The sequence below is a fragment of the Micropterus salmoides genome, unplaced genomic scaffold (genome assembly GCF_014851395.1).
Source record: "Micropterus salmoides isolate LMB-PRFRI ecotype aquatic unplaced genomic scaffold, ASM1485139v1 Ms_hic_scaffold_13, whole genome shotgun sequence".
NCBI lineage: Eukaryota > Metazoa > Chordata > Actinopteri > Centrarchiformes > Centrarchidae > Micropterus > Micropterus salmoides.
In genome coordinates this window covers 31,295,829-31,317,521 of record NW_024040374.1, presented here as the reverse complement: position 1 = coordinate 31,317,521, position 21,693 = coordinate 31,295,829, and the positions used below count along the sequence as shown (strand labels likewise).

The 21,693-nt window shown below is 40.2% G+C and overlaps 1 protein-coding gene across 7 annotated transcripts in view; it reads left to right on the top strand.

Annotated features, from left to right (window-relative positions):
- ect2 (epithelial cell transforming 2) overlaps window positions 1-21,693 on the top strand; it is a 55,229-nt gene continuing 33,536 nt past the window's right edge. For 2 of the 7 annotated variants that reach the window (XM_038716840.1, XM_038716838.1), the window contains exons 1-11: window positions 3-275; window positions 1,486-1,650; window positions 5,645-5,724; window positions 7,719-7,811; window positions 9,025-9,207; window positions 10,004-10,093; window positions 13,128-13,235; window positions 14,571-14,644; window positions 15,723-15,853; window positions 18,022-18,137; window positions 18,570-18,632. In XM_038716840.1, coding sequence (XP_038572768.1) covers window positions 1,518-1,650; window positions 5,645-5,724; window positions 7,719-7,811; window positions 9,025-9,207; window positions 10,004-10,093; window positions 13,128-13,235; window positions 14,571-14,644; window positions 15,723-15,853; window positions 18,022-18,137; window positions 18,570-18,632 — 1,071 coding nt within the window. In that variant the 5' untranslated portion in view covers window positions 3-275; window positions 1,486-1,517. Of the gene's footprint in view, window positions 276-1,485; window positions 1,651-5,644; window positions 5,725-7,718; window positions 7,812-9,024; window positions 9,208-10,003; window positions 10,094-13,127; window positions 13,236-14,570; window positions 14,645-15,722; window positions 15,854-18,021; window positions 18,138-18,569; window positions 18,633-21,693 lie in introns of all 7 variants that reach the window. The other 5 variants (XR_005444153.1, XM_038716835.1, XM_038716837.1 and 2 more) reach the window with 5 other exon arrangements.

Here is a 21,693-nt window from a genome sequence, read left to right as displayed (position 1 = left end):
GACGCCTTCTCTGGATTACTACGAAGTAGTTAGCCGTCAACAAACGAAAGCAGACACATTTCGACAATTAGGACTATTTCCACGCTTAAAGGGCAACATGCATTGATACCAGTCTTGATATATAGCGAGAGATGTTACAGATTTGTTGAATTCTTCTTCTCAAGTTAGCTAACAGTTAGATAGCTGATTGAATTGAACCGGTTCAGCAACGAGTTTAGCTGCGCCAGCTTGTCTTTCTGTTTTTCTTTCATCTAACGTTACCACCGACAAAGTTGGTAAGTTTGGTTTAACTTATTTTCATTGTGCTGCTGAAAACGCACCGTACTAGCTAGTTAAGCACTTAAAGTTAACAGTTAACGCTCGCTAACGTCTGTTGACGTTTAGCAAAGATAGTTTGGTGCCGTGGTGAAAGCAGCTAACGTTAAGTGAAGTCAGCGTTAACGGGACTAGCGTTAAAAAAAGTGGATAAAGTTGGATACGTTAACGTTTCATCCTGAAAGTTTAGACAGTTGGCCTAATAATTTAATCGTTTTGCCCATTAACTATATTGTACGAAAGAAACGTAACGTTAACGTAATGTTTTGATCTCCATAAACTCATTAAGTTAGTGTGTTATTATTGCTTGTTTGCCGTTTGGACCACAATAACTTCAACGATACAATTTGTGCTCTGTTTTTATGGAACGCGGATTGTAACAGTTAACTTACGTCTAGTTTGACGTAAATTAGGCATAAAAATTCCACATTGGTGTCATGAAATACAGCGTTAGCACGTCGATTTTTTTGAACCACCAAGTTCAGCCTTCCATGCTATGGGTTAGCGTAAACACACCCAGTCCTTTTTGACTTATTGGCTGCGTTTGGCAGTAGAAACGTTAACTTAGGCCTTCTGTGCTCATGTTTAATAGTGTTTAACGTTTGGACTGCAAAATTTACCGTTACCCATCGGTTATGTAACGTTAAGTGTTTGGGCAGTCCATTTGGATCAGTGTCTTTCTAAACACATTTGGTCTTTTAAACAATCAGAACATGAATGGGCAAAAGTTAGATGAGATTTATTAAAGTAAGATGTCAAATATATGTTATATATTATTTCTTAACATCATTTCATACAAGGGATGTTGAGTGGGGATTTGTGTTCTCTCATACAGTGATATCCCTCAGAAACTGAAGTGGAGGCACCCAATTTTAAATTTATGTGTTAACGTGGTATTTTCTGTCGTCTTAAAACATACAAATGTGACACATTAATGTCCACTGTGCCTCGCTTTACCAAAGTTATTACAAATCACAAATATGTTGCTTTCTCTCCCGTTGAATAGTCAGACTTCAGCAGTATTTGTGTTTGAAGTCATGCCAAGTTGTGTCTCTTGCCTTTTAGTCTGACAGTTGTCACCCTTCTCCTTTTCTTCCTTCTCTCTCCTCTCTGCCTTGCTGTGTTCTCCCTCTGTGTCTCTGTCTGTTCATTCCCTGTAACTTTTGATAGTTTGGACAGTTTGGTGCCCTCAAGTTCCTGCCATGGCTGACAGTAGCATGGTGACGTTAGGGACAGCGCGGAGTCTGTTGGTGGATTCTTCTGTCTATGATTCGAGGATAGCCGAAACCACCAGGGACCATGTATTTCTGGGCATGGCATGTGAAGATGGGGAAGGTCAGTCTGCAGGGGTCACCATTTTTTCTTTCTCTCCCTACTGCTTTCTTTAAATATCTCTACATATCCAAAACAAACTGCTGCTGATGTGACCTGCAGCACCATATGTGACCTTCAGTTTCACCAATAGTGTGTTTAAAAAACAAAAAACAACATCAGGATTCCCCCTTATGTGTGCAAACCACAAAGCCTATACTTTAAGATAAAAACAGACTGCAATGTTACAGATTCAAAAATGCTGTGGAGAAACAGCACCTGACCTGGGGGGAAAGTAATTGGCACTGTGAGCTAATCATTGTCTTTTACTGTACAGGTACACTAATGCATAATAGCCTTGGGCTGTAGTTTGTAAAGTTTGCATTTTACTGAGTGGTTATGCTAATATTTATTCTGCCCTCATTGATATTAATAATGTGAACATAATGTTAGAAACACCTCTCAGTATAACGCGATACAATTAAACACAAGCCTCCAAAATAATCATAAAGTATAATCACCACCTTTCTAAAACCGTTGTAGCAGCATTTTAACATCATAACCTGAATGAATGGCTCCAGCATGGTCTGTGTTGTGGTCTCCTTTTGAGAGTGTTTGCGCACTGATTACCACAATTAATGTGTCCATACTGACACGAGTCACACTCTCTGATATCACCTGCAAGGATGGATCTCTTGTGATCAGTCTGTATGGGCTTTAATCACATTGCTTGTTAGGCAGTTTTCTCATATTCAGTAATGATAGGTTGTTGATCACACACAGACAGAATTGCATGCGCTGTGTTGTCAAAATGTGCTCATTCTGTCTGTTACAGTCTATCTTTAACAGAGTGTAGAGACAGTGCCTTGTGATACACACACAACAGCCAACAGTTTAAATGTGTAGTCTGTCTGGTTTACTAACAGCATTAAGGTTGGACAGGTAAATTAATCTGCTTGTAAACAGTTTTTGGCTCTACAAGCTTGGTGACAGCGAATACTTGCAGAACTAGCTGGCTAGCTAACTGCTAACACGCAAGACAGTTAGACACTTAGTGTTTCCCCACAGGATTTTAAGAGACTGTGGTGGGTGGGCCTCGGCTCTGGGGGCACATCTCTGTTATCATTAAATCCTGTGGTTGGTTAGTTTGCTTTCACACCACAAGCGAACCACACCAGAGTCCGTTTGTTTGGTCCGGTTTTGGTGCGCACCCGAGTGCAATTGCTGCATTCAAACTCTGGTGCGATTCAGCCGAACAAAATGAGGCAGGTGTGAAAGCACCCTTAGACCAGTCAACAAACTTACTGTAAAACTTCAATTAATAGCAGAGTCCAAAATAGCCGCCTACATCCTTTACTGGCCGAGGGTCTCATTTATAAACGGTGCGTACGTACAAAACAGAGCTGGAAACGTGCGTACGCCACTTCCCACGCAAAGGTTGTGGTCTATAAAAAACAAACTTGACAGGAGAATGTGAACTCTGAAACATGCGTACACACATAAAGAGGAAAAATGAGAAATGGCGACTCACATGGCAGAGGGATGAAACGGTTTGAAATGAATAGGCCTACTATTGTGTAAAATAAATTGAAATATTACCTCTGAGTAGTATAGGCTGAATAAAAAAACACCCGTTTGATTTTTTTCCTTGAAGTGGGCAAAAAAAAACATACTTTAAGATCATTTTGAGCGCACACAAAGAACCACATTCAGGATCATAAACACAAACGGAGATATATGTTTCTGCAAAAGAACACCTCAAATATGTTGTACAGTTTCAGGAATTAATACTTGCATGCATTGCAATTTATTCTCATAAATAAGGTGAATAGGACGACAAATTACATTTAAATTGATATCGTTTTCAATGCGTCATTCAAGCAAATAAGAGTGCATAGTTTTATGTAATGTTCTTGTCACATGTTCGTTGCCTTATTGAACCAAACTATGTGCGCCAGCGTGTGGATGTGATGCGCTACTTGTAGAAACGTGTTAAAATATAACACTATTTTATTAAAGAAATCTTTCAGTGTGTGTCATGTATAAAGCAAGTTGTATTTTTCTTTTAACTCATTGGCAGCTTCACTAAGTGAGTGGACTGTTTGTGTAGCCTAAATAAATGTTAAATACAAGTGGAATGCATTTGGTTTACTCTCTTTTCAAACGGGGGAATCCAAATTAGTAACTGGGTCATCCCGTCTTGCGTGTGTGTGTGTGTGTGTGTCCCTCCAGCCAGCGACGTCACTACTCAGGAGGGATCCCCCTTCCTGCAGATCAGTTATAAAGGGGTGGAGCTCCGGTGCCCCCTTTCCCCACCAAACAACATGCTTGACCAAAAAGAACGTCAGTGTCACACTGAGTTAAATTTCATTTTGTAGCTTTTCTATGAGAATTTGCCTCCTTTTCTTCCTGCAGTCAGTACGTGTTAATATAAATGAGGGGCGTTTCCCTCACCATTTATGGGCGTTTGAAGAGTCGGACATGGCGCTCCCTCACATGCGCCACATTTCAAGTTGATTGTGATTTATAAAGAGAATTTGCTTACAGATGTGCGTACGCACAAGTCTGAATATTGAATACTGAATAATATTTTTTGACGTACGCCATTTTTGGTTTTGGGCGTACGTACACTTTTAGTGAGGATTCTACGCACAGTTTTATAAATGTGACCCCTGGTGTGGGAACACATTTTGACAAAAAAACGCAGGTCCCCATTAAACACCTGGTCTGGTTTTTATGTAAGTTCTCTGGAAGGAAAAAACCTCTTAAACCCCATGTGGTCACCCACTTTAGCTGCTTAGATTGTTAATACAAATATTAATGTTTAAACTTATGATTAATCTGTCAATATGAGCAAGCTACGCATCGTTAGATCAGTTAGGTTCATTTAACGGAAACATCAAGCCCCAAAGTCTGATTGTTATATATTTACCAGTGTAACCGGCATGGTACAAGAGATGAAAAGAAAAAGAAAAGTGGTGACTCTCGTTACCTTCTGAAGCATTCATTAAGTCTGAATGTGTCCGTTCCTTGCTTATTTATATTCCTTTAGTCTGTAAGGGTCCACCGATCCAAAGAATCAAAACAGCTTTTAATAAAAATGAATCAAAGTTGTGAATCCTGTCATGTGAAGTCCATCGCTCTCTGTCTGCTAACCTCTACCACACTTCTCTCATTCTGCACCCTGTATTTGTTTTTGTTGCTGCCTTCAAAATAAAAGCGCATAAGCCGTCTTTAGGAGCTAGATCAAATGAATGACGTGTATTTGATATTATTGGAGAATTTTTATAAAAGTAATATTGTGTTTGATATAAATAAACTGTTTCATAGTAGCCTATTTCAGTTTTGTGCAAGAGGAATCAAAGGCCTGTCCCGAATATAGGCAGGGTTAATTCTGTGATTTTGGCAAATAAAAGCTTTCAGGTATTTTAATTTTCCAATACTGCCAAACTGCACTGCTTTTACAAGATGTCATTTTTGTCCCACTTTCCACCCTGCTGGTTTACATTGGGGCATTAGGAGGGGTTTCCAGTCGAAGTTCACCAAAGTTTAATCCTGCTGATAAACTTGCTAACTGTATTGAGTTTAACATGGTTTTCTGTCAGAAATAATGAGAATTTATTTGTAAATGTTTTTTTAATGTTGGTAGCAGTTGTTAACATGCTGTTTCTAAATACAGTGTGAACCCATATTCTTCTTTTTTTTTGTGTGGGTATTGAAATGAGCTTTCCACTAAAATGATTATTTGTTGACTTCACACATGTGATCCTCTCCTTTCCAACTATGCAATCTTTATTTTTTTTCTCTCACCTCTCAGTCAGTGATATAGGTATGTTGCCTGGCTGTAACCCCTGGCTGTCAGTCACAATGAAGAAAAACTTGTTACCTCCCATAGAGACAACCTACTTCTTGATCTGTTTCTGTCCCACGTCTCCTTTTTGTGTCTGTGTCTGTGTCTCCATTCCCCATTCCATTTTCCTCCTTGTTCATGCTGTCTGTTGATCTCCATCTCTCTCAGATGTGCTGCCAAAAGTGGAGACGAGGGTTGTTCTGGTGGGAGAAGCGGGCAGAAATGGAGCGCTCGTCAAAGCACTGCAGGTACATCATTCTATTTATTTATTTTTTATTTTTTATCCTGAAGGTCCACTGCCTTCTATTAAGGTGGGAGGCCTCTACAGCCTGAGCTAGTCACCATCACTGCTGTTCTTAGTTTGACAAGTAGGACAGTTTTGAAAGACTATACTGATACTTTTTAGCCTGGGAACCAGATGAATCTCCGAGCTCGTGTTGTATTTGCTTTGGCAGATACATCTGGCCTCTCTCCAATTCAGACGGATTGAGAGAATAACGTCTTCATTTAATGAGAATTTATAATATTTTTTCAAGTCTACCTGCCCTATACTTTGCTGTACATTACTTTATTTGACCTGCTGATGTGGTAGTGTCTCCTTCACACCGTCTGACAGACAGAACTGGTTATGACTGTACTGGATGAGCCAAGTGCACCTCTCTTCATCGTAGGTAGAAAACAGAAACTGGTCAGACAGAAATCTCACCACAAATCCACACACGTTAACTTCAGTTCCTCAGATAAAGTGCAGCTCATAGACTCAAACGGAGCCAGTTTGTGTCTCAGTTTTTGGATGTTTATTATGCAAAACTCTCCCAGCTAAGTTACCACTCAGTAATACAGCTGACTCACAGCGAGAGAGGGGGGTTCTCCGGTGTTGCATTACATTATCAGTTATACATTTGTTTTTCAATCCGTGAGTTACATGACGCGATTGAGAGCGTCAGCAAGCCGTTTCTAAATTGAGGGGACAGATGGGCTGGGACCGCGGGAACAGGTCTTGGGCTGAGTAGCCAGCCAGTGATGGTAGGCTAACTATAGGAAGAACAGAAGACGCGCTCCGTCGGTTCAGTTTATCATTTGCTAAATAACAAGGCCTAAAAGTAAGAGTCACCAGTTAACCTGTCTTTGGACTGTGGGAGGAAACTGGAGCTATCAGAGAGAACCCACGCAGACACAGGGAGTTTTAGTAAGATTCACGTGTACAAGCATGAACACATGTGTTAGCTCAGACACAGTACAAGACAGTACAGCGAGCGGGAACTTTGAATTTTGAATCTTCTTTTCCTTATTTTTACCTCATTACACAGTCAGTGTCAAGTCCAAATTTGCATATATTTTTCCTGCTTGTATTTATCATGTGAACAAATGGAAACATTGCAAGTTAGGACTGGAGCTCGCTACAGAACCAAGAAAACCCCCGGGTTACAAAACTATGTTATAACATTAAGCATAACATCCTGTCAAATGTGGGTTAACGTCTTTCTATCTGTGCGTGTTTGTGTCTGCTCCAGTAAGCAGCATAGTTCTTTGTGTCTTTGAGTTGCACCATGTGAAGGTGATTTGGAGGCGTGGCGGCATACTAAGTGCTGCTGAATTACTTCCTTCTCTCCTCCTGAGCCCTGTCACTTCTGAAGGCTTTCTGCTTAAATCATCTATTTCTCCCCATCAAGCTGCAGCGCAGCCACATCCAAAGATATCTGCCTGTCCAGCTCCTTCACAGTCCTCCCGATTGCCCGCCTGACCGCCCGCCACCAGCGCTCATGCAACCCACAAAGAGCCCGCACACAGGCACACACACACGCGCACACACACACACACCGCACCATTTCTTCACATGCCCTTCCCTTTCTGTCCTCTTCTTTTCCTCCTCTTCTCCCTCTCAGGGGCTTTGAATTTTTATATTACTTTGTAACAGAAATGTCTTCTCCCCAGCCTACCACCTCTGAAGCCTGATATTTGTTGTAAGTCATTGTCTTTAGACTTTGCAAGGACGCAGACCCCGCCCCATCTCTTCCTGTCCTCCTTCCTGCATCCCTAAACCCAGCCATCCTCTCCTTTGTCCTCATGTGAAGTAAATTTGTCTGAATTTGTCTCTGGCTTTCTCTTTTACTATTTCTTTGTTTCTCATTCTCTCTCAACCTTCTTTCCTTCCCCTGTTTTTTTTTTTTTTGTTTGTTTTGCTCTCTTCCTTTCAAATGCTAGTGTTTGACATCCACTTCCTGCTGGTTGGTTTTTACAGGCCGTCAGAGTAATGGAGGTACCAGTGGTAAAGATAAGACAAGGCGAGGCGGGTGCCGAAGAGAAAATGATGATAAAATCTATAGTCAATATGGTACAGTACAATGTCTGTCTCTCTGTGTGACTGACACGTGGATGGGAACTTTGTGCTGCATGCATCTTAATTCACACTGGGTACTCACTCAATCATTGTGCATGGCAAAGTCATTGGTGGTGAATTGATTTGTGGGTGAACATTAAAAATATGTGATATAATGCTTGATATCTGGATTGCTCTTTAATGGACATTTGCATTCAAATGTCAACGCAAGTTTCTAGCCCGAGGAGTAACATTAAAGTCACTTAAAAAGGCTTTCTACCAACCTTCATGGCATTTGAAAATGGCCACTTTCTGTTTCCAGCTGTTAACACAGAGTTGCAAAAAGTCTCATGAAAAGCAGTTGGCGCGCACAATATTTCATTAGACAGGTCTTGGAGTGTGATCAACAGCAATGCACCTAAGAAGAAGCTTTGAGTTTTTTAAATGTCATCTCCTGTTAAAGAAATGGTTGAACATTTTGCCATATGTAAATTTGCTTTCTGTGTGTGAGATGTGAAGAGTAAACAATCTTATGTGTATGAAAAACCTAGGTTTGAATAACGGCAGACTAATTGCACATGACCCCTCTGACATTTGTGGACCACTCCTAAATTGTGGTCAGACAAGAAAATTCAAAACATGAGAAAACTGGTGAATGCAGCAAGTTCTCCTAAATCACTTTGAGTGGTACTTGCATGAGGCCCAATGTTTTCAAGCGATCATGTCAATTCCAAACAGCACCGAGCTAGCGATTAGCTGGTGAATAGAGTAAATAGAGCAAATATGTTTGACAGGACTAGTTGGAAACTAAAACAGCTAAACGGAGAATGAACATTGGACTTATGTTTCTCAGCATAACAACTTAATAACGCCATAATATATCAAATGTATGCGATGTTTAGGATGTTATGGAGTTCTGTCTCCAAATGGCTAAACCTAATGTCGCTTTAAAAATGAAACTATGTGTTTTGGTAGGAAAGAGATAGACTGACATTGTTGCTTTTGGTCTTTTCATGGGATTTGTTGACAGTAAGGAAAATATAAAGCAATTCCAGTGTTCTTAAAATTTAAAGTTGCGTTACAGAGAACATCAGATTATACTAACAAGGCTAACGAGCCTCCCTGGTAATTTGCTGGTAAATTATGCACGTCTGAATGTTCTCCGAACTGCCCCATTACTCCTTAATGTGATTTTTTTTTTTTTTTTTTTTTTCATTTCCTTCCTCAGGACATCAACACCCCATGCATAATTACAGACAGAGTCCAAGAGTTTGGAGATGGAGAGAACACTGAATTTGAGACGGTGTTCATCCTGACAGACTTTGATTCTCCCGACTACAGCTACCTCTACAAACGCGACAACCGCATTGTTGGCCCTCCTGTTGTGCTGCACTGTGCCGCGAAGGAGGAAGTAAGCAATTGATTCGCATCATATTTATTTTAAGCAAAAGATCTGGGGCATGAAATGTGTCAGACACTACAGAGCACATTTTGTCACTACCTGAGAAGTGATGCCACAGATGTATTTGGGTGGTACTTCATACTCTAGCACGATAGTGACTTAGAACATACTGCTATGGGTTCCAGACTTCAGGCAGTGATCGACCGATGCCCAATATTGCTGTCAATTCCCTTAAATTAAAACTGAAAACACATACAGCATGGTAGTGTACTGAGACAAGCGTCCAAATACTTCTGCCTTCTGTACATGCAAGTTTGGACTGCAGTGCCGAGCATCATAAAGAAATATATTTCTTGAAAACGGGGGAAATTGTGTTATGCCATTCTGCAGTTTTTCACCCCTGTCATGCATTTATCTGGCACTATTTATGGTAAAGCTTCGGTGCAAGAATGATATAAAAAGTAGGGTTGGGCCGGTAGACGATTCCATTGCCGATGGCTGACAGATATCACAATGTTGAGCTGGCATCGTGAAGGTCCATTTGAGAGAACGTTTATTATTGAGAATTTGTTTTAATAAGCTTTGGCAACGATGTGTTGTATGCAGTCATGCCAATAAAGCCAATTCAGGTAAACCGAGTTAACACACCTCTTTCTGTACATGGCTATGGAGCAACCGGAGCCATGGAATAGCCTACAGCACAGCAATTAGGAGTCTGTGGCAGAAAAACCTAAGAAGCGTCCAAGAAAAGTTTCTGTTATGTTTTTATTGCACTGATTTTTCTTGTTTTCTTCCATGCCCACAGCCCCTACCATTTTCATGTCGTCCTCTCTACTGCACCACCATGCTTAACCTGTCGCTGTGTTTCACGGGATTCAGAAACAAAGAGGAAATGGTGAGTTTATTAACTTCACATTATTTAACTTGAACTTTTTTTTTTGGAGGGATGATAACTTATGTTCTGTGTAGGGGTGTCACTATTTGTGACGATTAGATTTTTGATGTAAAAAAATGTTTTCAGCATCTGCCAGAGCAATTAAAACGCGACTTTGGTTCCCAGGCTATGCCATTGTTAGCCTAGCGTTGTTAACCCAGCAATGGTCATGGTCTCAACTTGAAAAGTGCAGCTGCGTGTTACCATGAAGCTCCGCCATGTCGTCTTTGAAGCGTTTTTTTACCTTTACCTTTTTTTTTTTTTTTTGGGATCACGCTGGACATGTGCAAGAATGCAGGGGTGAAGAGAAAAAAAAATACTGGGAGAATCGTAGACCCTGCGTTTGATTTCGAAGGTTGAAATCAAATACTTGTTTTGATTTTTTTTTTATTAACAAAAGTTTGGCACCCCTAGTTTGTTCTCAGGCCTTCTTCCTTGGAAGATTTGTGTTGTTGATAGCACACAGGCTTTTCTAAAATATCATTCCAGTTGACAGAGTTCATTTAGTATGCTTATTGTAGTGAAACACTTACAAATGGGCTTTTTCCATGGCACATCATGGCAAAGGGTTTTACTTTGAGTTGAAGATGTGCTTGTTTGCAGAAGACGCAGTAAGAGCCTTTTGCCTGTCGAGTGTAATAGCTTGGTTCGGGATGTTGTGGTGCATCTCAGTAAAGAAGACATCTGTCCACTGCAGATGCCCTGTCCATAACCTGGACAAGTAACTAGTCTAAATATGTTTTGGTATATTTTAACATCAAATAAAAAGTGTTCTAATTTAGTAGATTGCATACCACTAATAATTTTCATGTTGGACAATACAGCAGTTTCCTTTCCTGTGGTTTGTTTTCATTTATTAAATCCTTGTTTAAAGAAAATTGGTCTACATTGTGGTTCACCTCTAATTTGTCTGAAAAGTGAAGCCAAGCAGAATGAACTCAATCTGCATTATTTTTTAACGACCAGCAGGGGGCGACTCCTGCACCCGGTTCCATTAGAAATGATGGTAAAATGACCCTACTTCTCACCTTTTTTATGAGTGAGTTATCAGTAAACACTTTAAAATGAGTTTGTGGTCTCAGTCGCTAGTTTCATGTCTTCAAAACAGCATGATGTTCATTCAGTAAATTATGGTCCTGTTTAGGTGGAAATGGACAATAAAGCAGAGTATGCTGTAGGGCGGGAATACCTTGTGATTTTATGACAACCTGTCAGTCAGGACAGAGGCGGCTCCTATACGCTGCTCTGTGTACATTTATCCAGTGCCGTTGAAAATATTATAGAATAAAAAAAAAAAAAAATATAATTTGAACTATGATTACATATTTGTTTTGTTTTTAAATGTCAGGGATGTGTTTTAAGAAACGGTTCTAACACAATAACGGATAAATCACACAAATCTGATAAATGACAACTTTTGGAGGGAGGAACAGTAAAAAATGTCTTGGGGCATAATAATAAGCTTCAAACCCACTGGCCCGCAGGGACCAGTTGTAATGAAGTTTAACGTTAAGCCCTGGCAAGCCCTGGCAATAAAGATGGAGATGAAGATGTCGGTGAGTAATTTCACCACATAGTCCTTTTGGATGAAAGCCCCGCAGCATCCTTCCCTCGCCACGGATGGAGCCGAGGCGGAGAGTGTTTCTGATGGCAAACATGGTGTTGCTTACAGTCAACAGAGAGAGATACTCCTGAAGTTGATATGGTGCATGGTTTTAGATAGATAGATAGATACTTTATTTATCCTGAGGGAAATTCAAGTAGGTTCAAGGTTTTCAGACCTGGGCTAGCTTCTCTTTAGCATAGAGAAAGTAAGAGAACTTTTAACTGCACTGCAAACATAGACTGTATATAAGAAGTGGACGTAGTCATCGTGACGTCACCCGTTGGTTTGTGGACTGCCATTCTGAAGCCTCGAGTTTGGCCGACAGGGCGCCGCCATGTTGAGTTTTTGCATCCAGGAAGTGACGTGGCGCTAAGGGCCGTGTGCGGAGCCAACTAGCTTGCTTAGCTAGGTGCAACTGTAACTCACGTTAACTGTCATTTTAACAGGGCTGATAACTTTGTCTAGCAAACAGGCTTAAAACTAAATGTACTCACCAGAGAAAATGAACAGCCGACTCCTGATAACCTTTTTCAATGGCGCTGGTTAAATTTTATACAGTGCCATGGGAGTCTAGCCTGATTGACAGGACGCCATGGTAACGACTTGTCAATCATAGATTATCCCGCCCTGAAGCATACCCTGTGTTATGGTCTATTATAAAATAAATGGGACCATAATTTACTAAATGAACATCATGCTGTGTTGAAGAAGACTTGAAACTAGTGACTGAGACCATAAACTCATCAGGAAAGTGTTTACTGGGATAATTATTCAGCTGAGAAGTAGGGTCATTTTCCCATCATTTCTAATTTGCAACCAGAAGAGTCGCCCCCTGCTGGGCATTCAATAGAATGCCGGTTTCGAGCTTCCCGCTTGACTACAAACTACAGCATCAAAATGTCCAAAATGTTGAATCAATACCTCCAAAGCGGTTTATAAAACATTAAAACCTTCATGAAAGCTGATTTTACTGTATTTATTTCAGGTAGTTATATTTTCTACACTGGCAATTAAGTGTATGTTGGCCGATAAGTAACTAGAAATAATGTCATGTGTGCCATTTGTCACAAAATAGTTCTGTGCAAGTCTCTGCTTATTACTGTATAATGTTACTATAACACATTTCCAACCAATGCCTCATACATGGTATATGTGGCATTTAGAAATTCTACTTGGCTTGATGACGCTATCTAATCCGGTACCATAATACTCTCAGATATTCAGAGACTAATTAACTAGGCTATCTGTTAATTAATTCAAATAATAATAAATTAATGAACTTTTAGCAATAGAATAAAGCCAGTGGCATAGCAAAGTGTCTCTTCCACCTTGATATTAATATCCCTCTTTGTGCTAAGCTTGTGTTTGCTGTTTTTGTTTTCCATGTAGAAGAAATTGGTGAATCTTGTTCATCACATGGGGGGGACAATACGGAAAGACTTCAGCACTAAGGTTACTCATCTCATCGCCTACTCCACTCATGGAGAGAAATACAGGGTTTGTACTTTTTTGTTTACTCTGATCTTGGAATCTTTTTACTCTGTGTGTGTACCTGACATTAATACAAAAAAGTGCACAAAATAAACAACCAAAAAACCCTTCTGCTGTTCGCTTCTTTCTCAGCTTCTTTCCGCTTCTCGCATGAATGCTTCTTCTTCGTGAGTAGTCTTACAGTTAAGCAGTCATGGCAGATAGTGGAAGAGATACTGCCCCCAGCACTTCCTGTAGTGCATTGCAGTTAGAAATAAACAGCCAGAAATTTTCTTAATAAGAAGATTGCTATCTCTCCCTTAAAGATCCTCTCTGTAACGATGCGTCGACAGGTGAAATTTTACGACTACGAATCTTTATAGTCGGCGTCAATTACGTCGACTAATCGTTGCAGCCCTAGTAGGCTGGACAATATTGTTAAAAATGTATACCAACATTTTATCCAATGCTTTTAATGCGCTCTTAGAAACGTTTACTACAAGTGAAAGAAGAGATCATTATGAAAATGGAAGGACTCAAAATGAGAATCCACCACTCATCTTCTGATTGTGTAGCACGTTCACCCTCTCTGGTTGAAGAAACAGAATGAGCAGGAAAGTTCCTCCCATCCTAGCCTGAATCCCAGTGTCTGGGTTTAATGTCAGAAACTGGTAATTTAATTTCCAGTTGGATCCTAAAAGTTCAACACATGACATACTCGTTAGGGAGACATAGGATGGATGGATGGATAAATGGGGCAGCAATATTTTTATCGATTAAGCTAACTATAATTTATTCATTAGTCAGTTAGTATAAAAAGTCATCCAAAATAAATATCAAAAACTTGTCTGATTCAATATTTTATTCAATCATCCTAAAAAGTCTTTCTGTAGATTTGGCAGTGATGCTGTTGTGAATGTCCACGAGCATGAGACGCAGGCCTGTAGTCACTCATGTGGGAATAGCTTAAAGTTTCAATGCTTTCCCGAGGTATTTGGTGTGGGAGTTGGGAAAGAAAATTTTACATTTTGCCAAAAGAAATTATGCAACTTCACATTATTTTGGATCCTATTGTGAGACCATGTCAGAAAAATATTGGTCATACTAGTCTCACCTGTCGTAGGCGAGGTTTTTTAGCTGCAGCTTGAGCTCCATGAGAATCCCTGAGTGACACTGGGTGATCAGGAGTAACAGAAACAGATTGTTGTACTGTGAGCGCTGACAGCTGTTTAAAGGTTTTTATAGTTATAAATTAGCAGATAAATGTCATGCCCCTTCTGACTGTCTACCTCATGGTCGCACTGTTTATTCATTTGTGTTTTCTTGTCCTCCTCTCTTTACAATGTCTTATTGTGACCTCAGCTGGCAGTGTGCATGGGGACGCCCATCCTTACTCCATCATGGATTCAAAAGGCCTGGGAGAGAAGAGATGATGTGTAAGTTGAAAATCCTTGAAGGAAGCCTATGTACCATGTCCTGCTGAAACTGTAAGCCATTTTTATTCATGTTTATTATAAAAGGTATTGATGCAAGATTTTTGAGACCGATATCTATATTGATATTTGAGAGTTAAGCAAATCTGATGGATATAGATTGTTTATTGTCCTCAAAGGAAATTTGTCGGTCTGTACAGAGCCTCCCATAAATACATAGGTTCAACAACATAACATGAAAGACATCAGATACATCCACAGCAGCATTTGTGCACGTCAGTGGTTTTTTGTTCAAAGCTCATTTCTGGATAATTGTTATTTTGATAAAAGTAATTTAACATGTGAAATTATTTCATGGTGATATTGACAGTTTAATTTAATACTTCAAGTACATTTTCATGATTGATGATGACAAAGTAACCTCTCCAATACAGGAATTTAGGGCTGAACCCTTTTGGGGGAAAAAAAATCTAATTGCAATATATGATTTGCAAAATTGTAGGGAATGATAAGTTTTACATCATTATTATCATTTTCATTGTAAAATGATAATAGTGTGATTTTTGAAGGTATTGGTACCAAACAAAGATGTTTTTCTGTTGTCTGTAGAATATGATGTGGAGGCCAGGACATCTCTGTAGCACGACACTATTTAATATAAAATGGCATTTTTACACATTGTAAACCTTTTACAAATATTGCACTTCCTGTGATTTGAAAAATTGCTGTAGACCATATTGTGATGGTGTGGTCTTAGTATTTTTACTGAAGTAAATAATCTGAGTACTTCTTCCACCACTGCTTGTGTGAAGTTCCTCCAGTGGAAAAGGAATTCTGACTAAGATGTATTGAACAGGACGTTCTATAGTGATGAATAAACCCATCAGTGCTCTCTCTGGTGGACAATCTAATAGCAATCCTGTTTCTAAAATGTCTTTGACATTTATGTACTACAACGTCTTGTTGCTTATTCACCAATATGCTAATACAGATAAACATTATTATGATAGTGTATAGTACTGTAGTTTTTCATTTTCGTGGTCTGATGGTAACCTTGTTTCTCCCACCTTCTGGTTTTAAGGTACTTCCATGCAGGAGAAGAGGACTTCCGAACAGAGTTCAAAGTGCCTCCATTCCAGGACTGCATCCTCAGTTTTTTAGGTTTCTCAGATGAGGAGAAGACCAACATGGAGGAGAGGACTCGCAAACACGGTCAGCGCTGCAGCATATAGGGATCTGTCATTGTTTCTCTGCAGCAGTTTCTGTGGGTTTATTTTTGTTTGGCTATAGTTCTGTCCACTTGAAGGAAGCTAGTTAGCCAGACATGCTAACATTAGTGGCTTACAGGTGCACTTCATGCAGTTCCTACACTTGCACTTTTGTATTTTTGAAAAAGTGATAGAAAATAACACCATCTTCCAAATGGAGTATTAGTCTTTCATGTTGGGAAAGCCCAAAGCTTGACAGACCTAGTTACATTTGTTAAGCTATGATTAGGCTGTGGCTGTTTGTAAAAGGTGTGTGTGTGTGTGTGTGTGTATGTATATGTATATATATATATATATGTGTGTGTGTGTGTATGATTATAAATAATATTTGAACACCCTGCTATTTTGCAAGTTCTCCCACTTAGAAATCATGGAGGGGTCTGAAATTGTCATCGTAGGTGCATGTCCACTGTGAGAGACATAATCTAAAAAAAAAAATCCAGAAATCACAATGTATGATTTTTTAACTATTTATTTGTATGATACAGCTGCAAATAAGTATTTGAACACCTGCCTATCAGCTAGAATTCTGACTCTCAAAGACCTGTTAGTCTGCCTTCAAAATGTCCACCTCCACTCCATTTATTATCCTGAATTAGATGCACCTGTTTGAGGTCGTTAGCTGCATAAAGACACCTGTCCACCCCATACAATCAGTAAGAATCCAACTACTAACATGGCCAAGACCAAAGAGCTGTCCAAAGACACTAGAGACAAAATTGTACACCTTCACAAGGTTGGAAAGGGCTACGGGGAAACTGCCAAGCAGCTTGGTGAAAAAAGGTCCACTGTTGGAGCAATCATTGTCAATCTCCCTCGGACTGGGGCTCCATGCAAGATCTCACCTCGTGGGGTCTCAATGATCCTAAGAAAGGTGAGAAATCAGCCCAGAACTACACGGGAGGAGCTGGTCAATGACCTGGGAGGAGCTGGTCAATGACCTGAAAAGAGCTGGGACCACCGTTTCCAAGGTTACTGTTGGTAATACATTAAGACGTCATGGTTTGAAATCACGCATGGCACGGAAGGTTCCCCTGCTTAAACCAGCACATGTCAAGGCCCGTCTTCAGTTTGCCAATGACCATTTGGATGATCCAGAGGAGTCATGGGAGAAAGTCATGTGGTCAGATGAGACCAACATAGAACTTTTTGGTCATAATTCCACTAACCGTGTTTGGAGGAAGAAGAATGATGAGTACCATCCCAAGAACACCATCCCTACTGTGAAGCATGGGGGTGGTAGCATCATGCTTTGGGGTGTTTTTCTGCACATGGGACAGGGCGACTGCACTGTATTAAGGAGAGGATGACCGGGGCCATGTATTGCGAGATTTTGGGGAACAACCTCCTTCCCTCAGTTAGAGCATTGAAGATGGGTCGAGGCCGGGTCTTCCAACATGACAATGACCCGAAGCACACAGCCAGGATAACCAAGGAGTGGCTCTGTAAGAAGCATATCAAGGTTCTGGCGTGGCCTAGCCAGTCTCCAGACCTAAACCCAATAGAGAATCTTTGGAGGGAGCTCAAACTCCGTGTTTCTCAGCGACAGCCCAGAAACCTGACTGATCTAGAGAAGATCTGTGTGGAGGAGTGGGCCAAAATCCCTCCTGCAGTGCAAACCTGGTGAAAAACTACAGGAAATGTTTGACCTCTGTAATTGCAAACAAAGGCTACTGTACCAAATATTAACATTGATTTTCTCAGGTGTTCAAATACTTATTTGCAGCTGTATCATACAAATAAATAGTTAAAAAATCATACATTGTGATTTCTGGATTTTTCTTTTTTAGATTATGTCTCTCACAGTGGACATGCACCTACGATAACAATTTCAGACCCCTCCATGATTTCTAAGTGGGAGAACTTGCAAAATAGCAGGGTGTTCAAATATTATTTCCTCACTGTGTGTGTGTGTGTGTGTGTGTGTGTGTGTATACACACACACACACTCTTTTGGGACACATTGGTGAATGGGTCACAGTGGGGGATTAAACCCGGGTCTCTCACACCAAAGGCATGTGTCTTATCCAATGCGCCATCAACACCCGTGTGTGTATGTATAAATATATAATGTATATATTTTCATCATCTCCCTGCTTTTCTGTGTCAAAGGTGGCGGTTATGTTGAGATTGGAGATGAGAAGTGTACGCACATGGTGGTGGAGGAAAACTCAGTGAAGGAGCTGCCATTTTCTCCCTCTAAGAAACTCTATGTGGTCAAACAGGAGGTAGGCCTTTTGTTTTTTGAAAAGAGTGGAGTTACTGGTCAAATACTTGACGTGATAGGCATACTCCGAAGTTTTGCTACAAGACGATACAGACACAAGGGGGAAAATAATGCACTTTCCCCCTCCTTAACAGAATGCCAACTGGTCGTCCATTAAAGATTCCTTTTAGGTTCAACCTCAGTCTTCTCAGTACAGTCTTCTACAGTCTTTAATTAATAATAGATTTCCCCTTCCAAAGTATGAACAATTTGAACCAAGGTAGAATGGTGGTTGAGATGTTGGTACAACTCCTTAATCAATATGGCCTTGTCTTTACTGCCATGTTTTGGTTTTCAAGTTCAGCGTATGTTATTGTAGTATCAAATCTTTTCCCTTTTTTCTACCTACCTGTTTCCTTAAACAGTAAAAGCAGTTTTCTCTCTTCTGTGTTAGTGGTTCTGGGGAAGCATTCAGATGGATGCTCGGGCCGGTGAGTCCATGTACCTCTACAAGAAGGTGAGTGTATTATGGGTATTGTTAATGTGTATAAAGGATACTGCACACTTGTGAAATGCAAATACATATAAATGATTTTTTCTCTCATTTGAATAAGAATAGTATGCAAACAATATAAAGGCACTGGATTAACAATTTTTTTTAATTTGTCACAGTAATCTTTTTTTAATACCAATGTAGTCTATAGTATATGAATGAGTGCCTTCTATGCCAATATGTATTGAAGCAGCAGCATTTTAATCATTTTAATTTTCCACTATTAACGTGTAGTTAAAAGTTAACTCAGTTTTACATCAAGCTGTGTCTCTTGAGATACTGCATACATTAGTTTTGTGAGGGAATTAACGTGAAATCAGGTTGCAAGGGGTAAAAAGGATGTTGCGTAAAGTGACTGAAAGTAAGGTACAGAAAACGAAGAGCAACAATTTTATATGTGAAACATGTATTACACACAACTAATAAATACTAGACACACAAATGAATGGATAAATGCAGCATATTCTGAATACAGCAATGAATAACTGACAGACATTATTGACCAGTGAAATCATCTTCATGCACCATTCAGCAACTGAAAGGAGATATATATATATATATATATATATATATATATATATATATATATATATATATATATATATATATATATATATATATATATATATATATATATATATATATATATATATCTCAAAAGTCAGAACACCCCTCACATTTTTCTAAATTTCTGATTTATATTTTTTTGTGTGACAACAATGAAGAAATGACACTTTGCTGCAATATAAAGTAGTGAGTGCACAGCTTGTATAACAGTGTACATTTGCTGTCCCCTCAAAATAACATCACACAGCCATTAATCTCTAAACCGCTTGCAACAAAAGTGAGTACTGCTCTTCGTAGCTCCGGTAGACTCCGGTCAGCTAATGTTTTGTTCTGTGGTGCTGGATTGTTTTGAGCAGAGGAGCTGCGGAGCGCCCGCTATCCAACACTTCCCTGACATGAGGGAAGGTTCCGAGACTTTGTTTCTTTTTTAATAGTCATATATCGGCCGTTATAAACACTGATGCAGATATATCTGCAAGTAGCTTATATCGGCCGTTAATATCTGTAAACCGATAAATTGTTCGGGCTCTAATGGTAACGACCCTAAGGACACCTCTAAGACGACCACTGCCTCGCTAAAGAAGCTGAGGGTAAAGGTGATGGACTGGCCAAGCAGGGCTCCAGACCTAAACCCTATTGAGCCTCTGTGAGGTGTCCTGAAATGGAAGGTGGAGGAGCACAAGGTCTCTAACATCCACCAGCTCCGTGATTCGTCATGGGAGAGTGGAAGGAGGACTCCAGTGGCAACCGGTGAAGCTCTGTTGAACTCCTGCCCATGAGGGTTAAGGCAGTGCTCACTGTTGTTTCCAGTGGTTTAGATAATTAATGGCTGTGTGATGTGTTGTTTTGAGGGGACAGCAAATTTACACTGTTATACAAGCTGTACACTCACTACTTTACATTGTAGAAAAGTGTAATTTCTTCAGTGTCGTCACATGAAAATATTTTGGTTTTTTTTTTTTACAAAAATGTGAGGGGTGTACTCACTTTTGTGAGATACTGTACAGAGAAATATGACTATTGAAGCAAGATCATTTCTGATTTAACACTAAATTATCTTTTAACCCCCAAATCACAGAAAAAGTATTTTATTTCCCCTTCATATCGCCAGTGAAGTTGAGCTGGAAGGGAAGCGCCGGTCGATTCTCCTGTGTGAGCTGTTATGGCATGTTTGGATGCTTGGTCCCACATGTAGTTCAGCCAGCTGACTCCTCTTGCAGAGTTCCCAAGATCTGCCATTGTTGTTCCCGAGTGGTGACTTGGCTTGAGTCCGTCATCTCTCAGAAACATGGATCCCATCTTGTGCAGACACTTGGCTTGGTGTGCTGGTGCTGCATTGGCGTTCAGCGTTTTGTAAACTCAAAGTTCGTTCCATTTTTCAGTCAGGCTGGTCTCTGGATAGAGGGCCTGCAGGCCGCCATCCTGGCGAAACACAGCAATAAGCAGGGCCAGATCTAAAAAAAACAAAAAAAATAGAATCCAAGTATCACCCTGAGAATGGATTAGCGAGGCTCATAAATTGGCCTATTGTCACTTAACTTTTACTGGCTTCCTCTCTAAGTCCTGGCGGGTGTTATCAGACTTGTAGGGTTCAGGTCAGTCATAAAACGGGCAATAATCACTTGATATAAGCCTTTGAGGAATAGCGTGGTTGGTCCCTCAGAGTTACTTTGAGTCATGCATGGGCATACGGGCCATATGCAGGCTGTTTAGGAGAGGGCATCAGTTCTGTGCGGAAGGAAACAGAGAGCATCCCCGTAGCCATAGTAACTCTCACTCCTGACTGTGTGTGCACGGTGCTGCGTGGGATAAAATTAGCCTACAATATACTGTATTGGTCCGAATATAAGGCAGGATTTTCATCCTGGAATTGTAAAATGTGGGGTCATGTTATATTTGGGGTCTAGACGTGTAAATGTTAAAATACACCCACAACAACAGATGGCACCAAGTTTCTGTTAAATGAGTTTTGCATTCCTGACTGAAGGGAGTACTTTTACCTCACAACTAGCTCACACTGCCAGGGACCTGAAGAGACACCGTGATCGTCTCGAACCAAGTGGTTCAAAAGTAGGTCAAGTTAAACCACAACTGAGGAGGAGCAAATTGGAAGATGATGGGTGATAAATGGAGCAGAGTGATGAAACACCTCTCTAGCAGCCAAGAAAGCCTCCCATCATAGAGAGAAGACGCACAATGAATTGTACCAGAGGGAATAACAGTCCACACTTTTGGACAGTCTTAATGGTGTTCCACCTGTTCACACCCTGGCTGCTTTCTGTCTTGTAACTGAATCTTTTACATTTCTTCAGAGTTGTTTCTCTCAGGTATTACTGTCCCACAGCCAATACAGGGCATCAACAAAAGTTTGGCATTTTGGAATAGCTGCTCTCCTTTACACAGCGCAGTTCAATCAAGATCAAGATCTAGTTTAACTGGAATGACATGCATAATACAG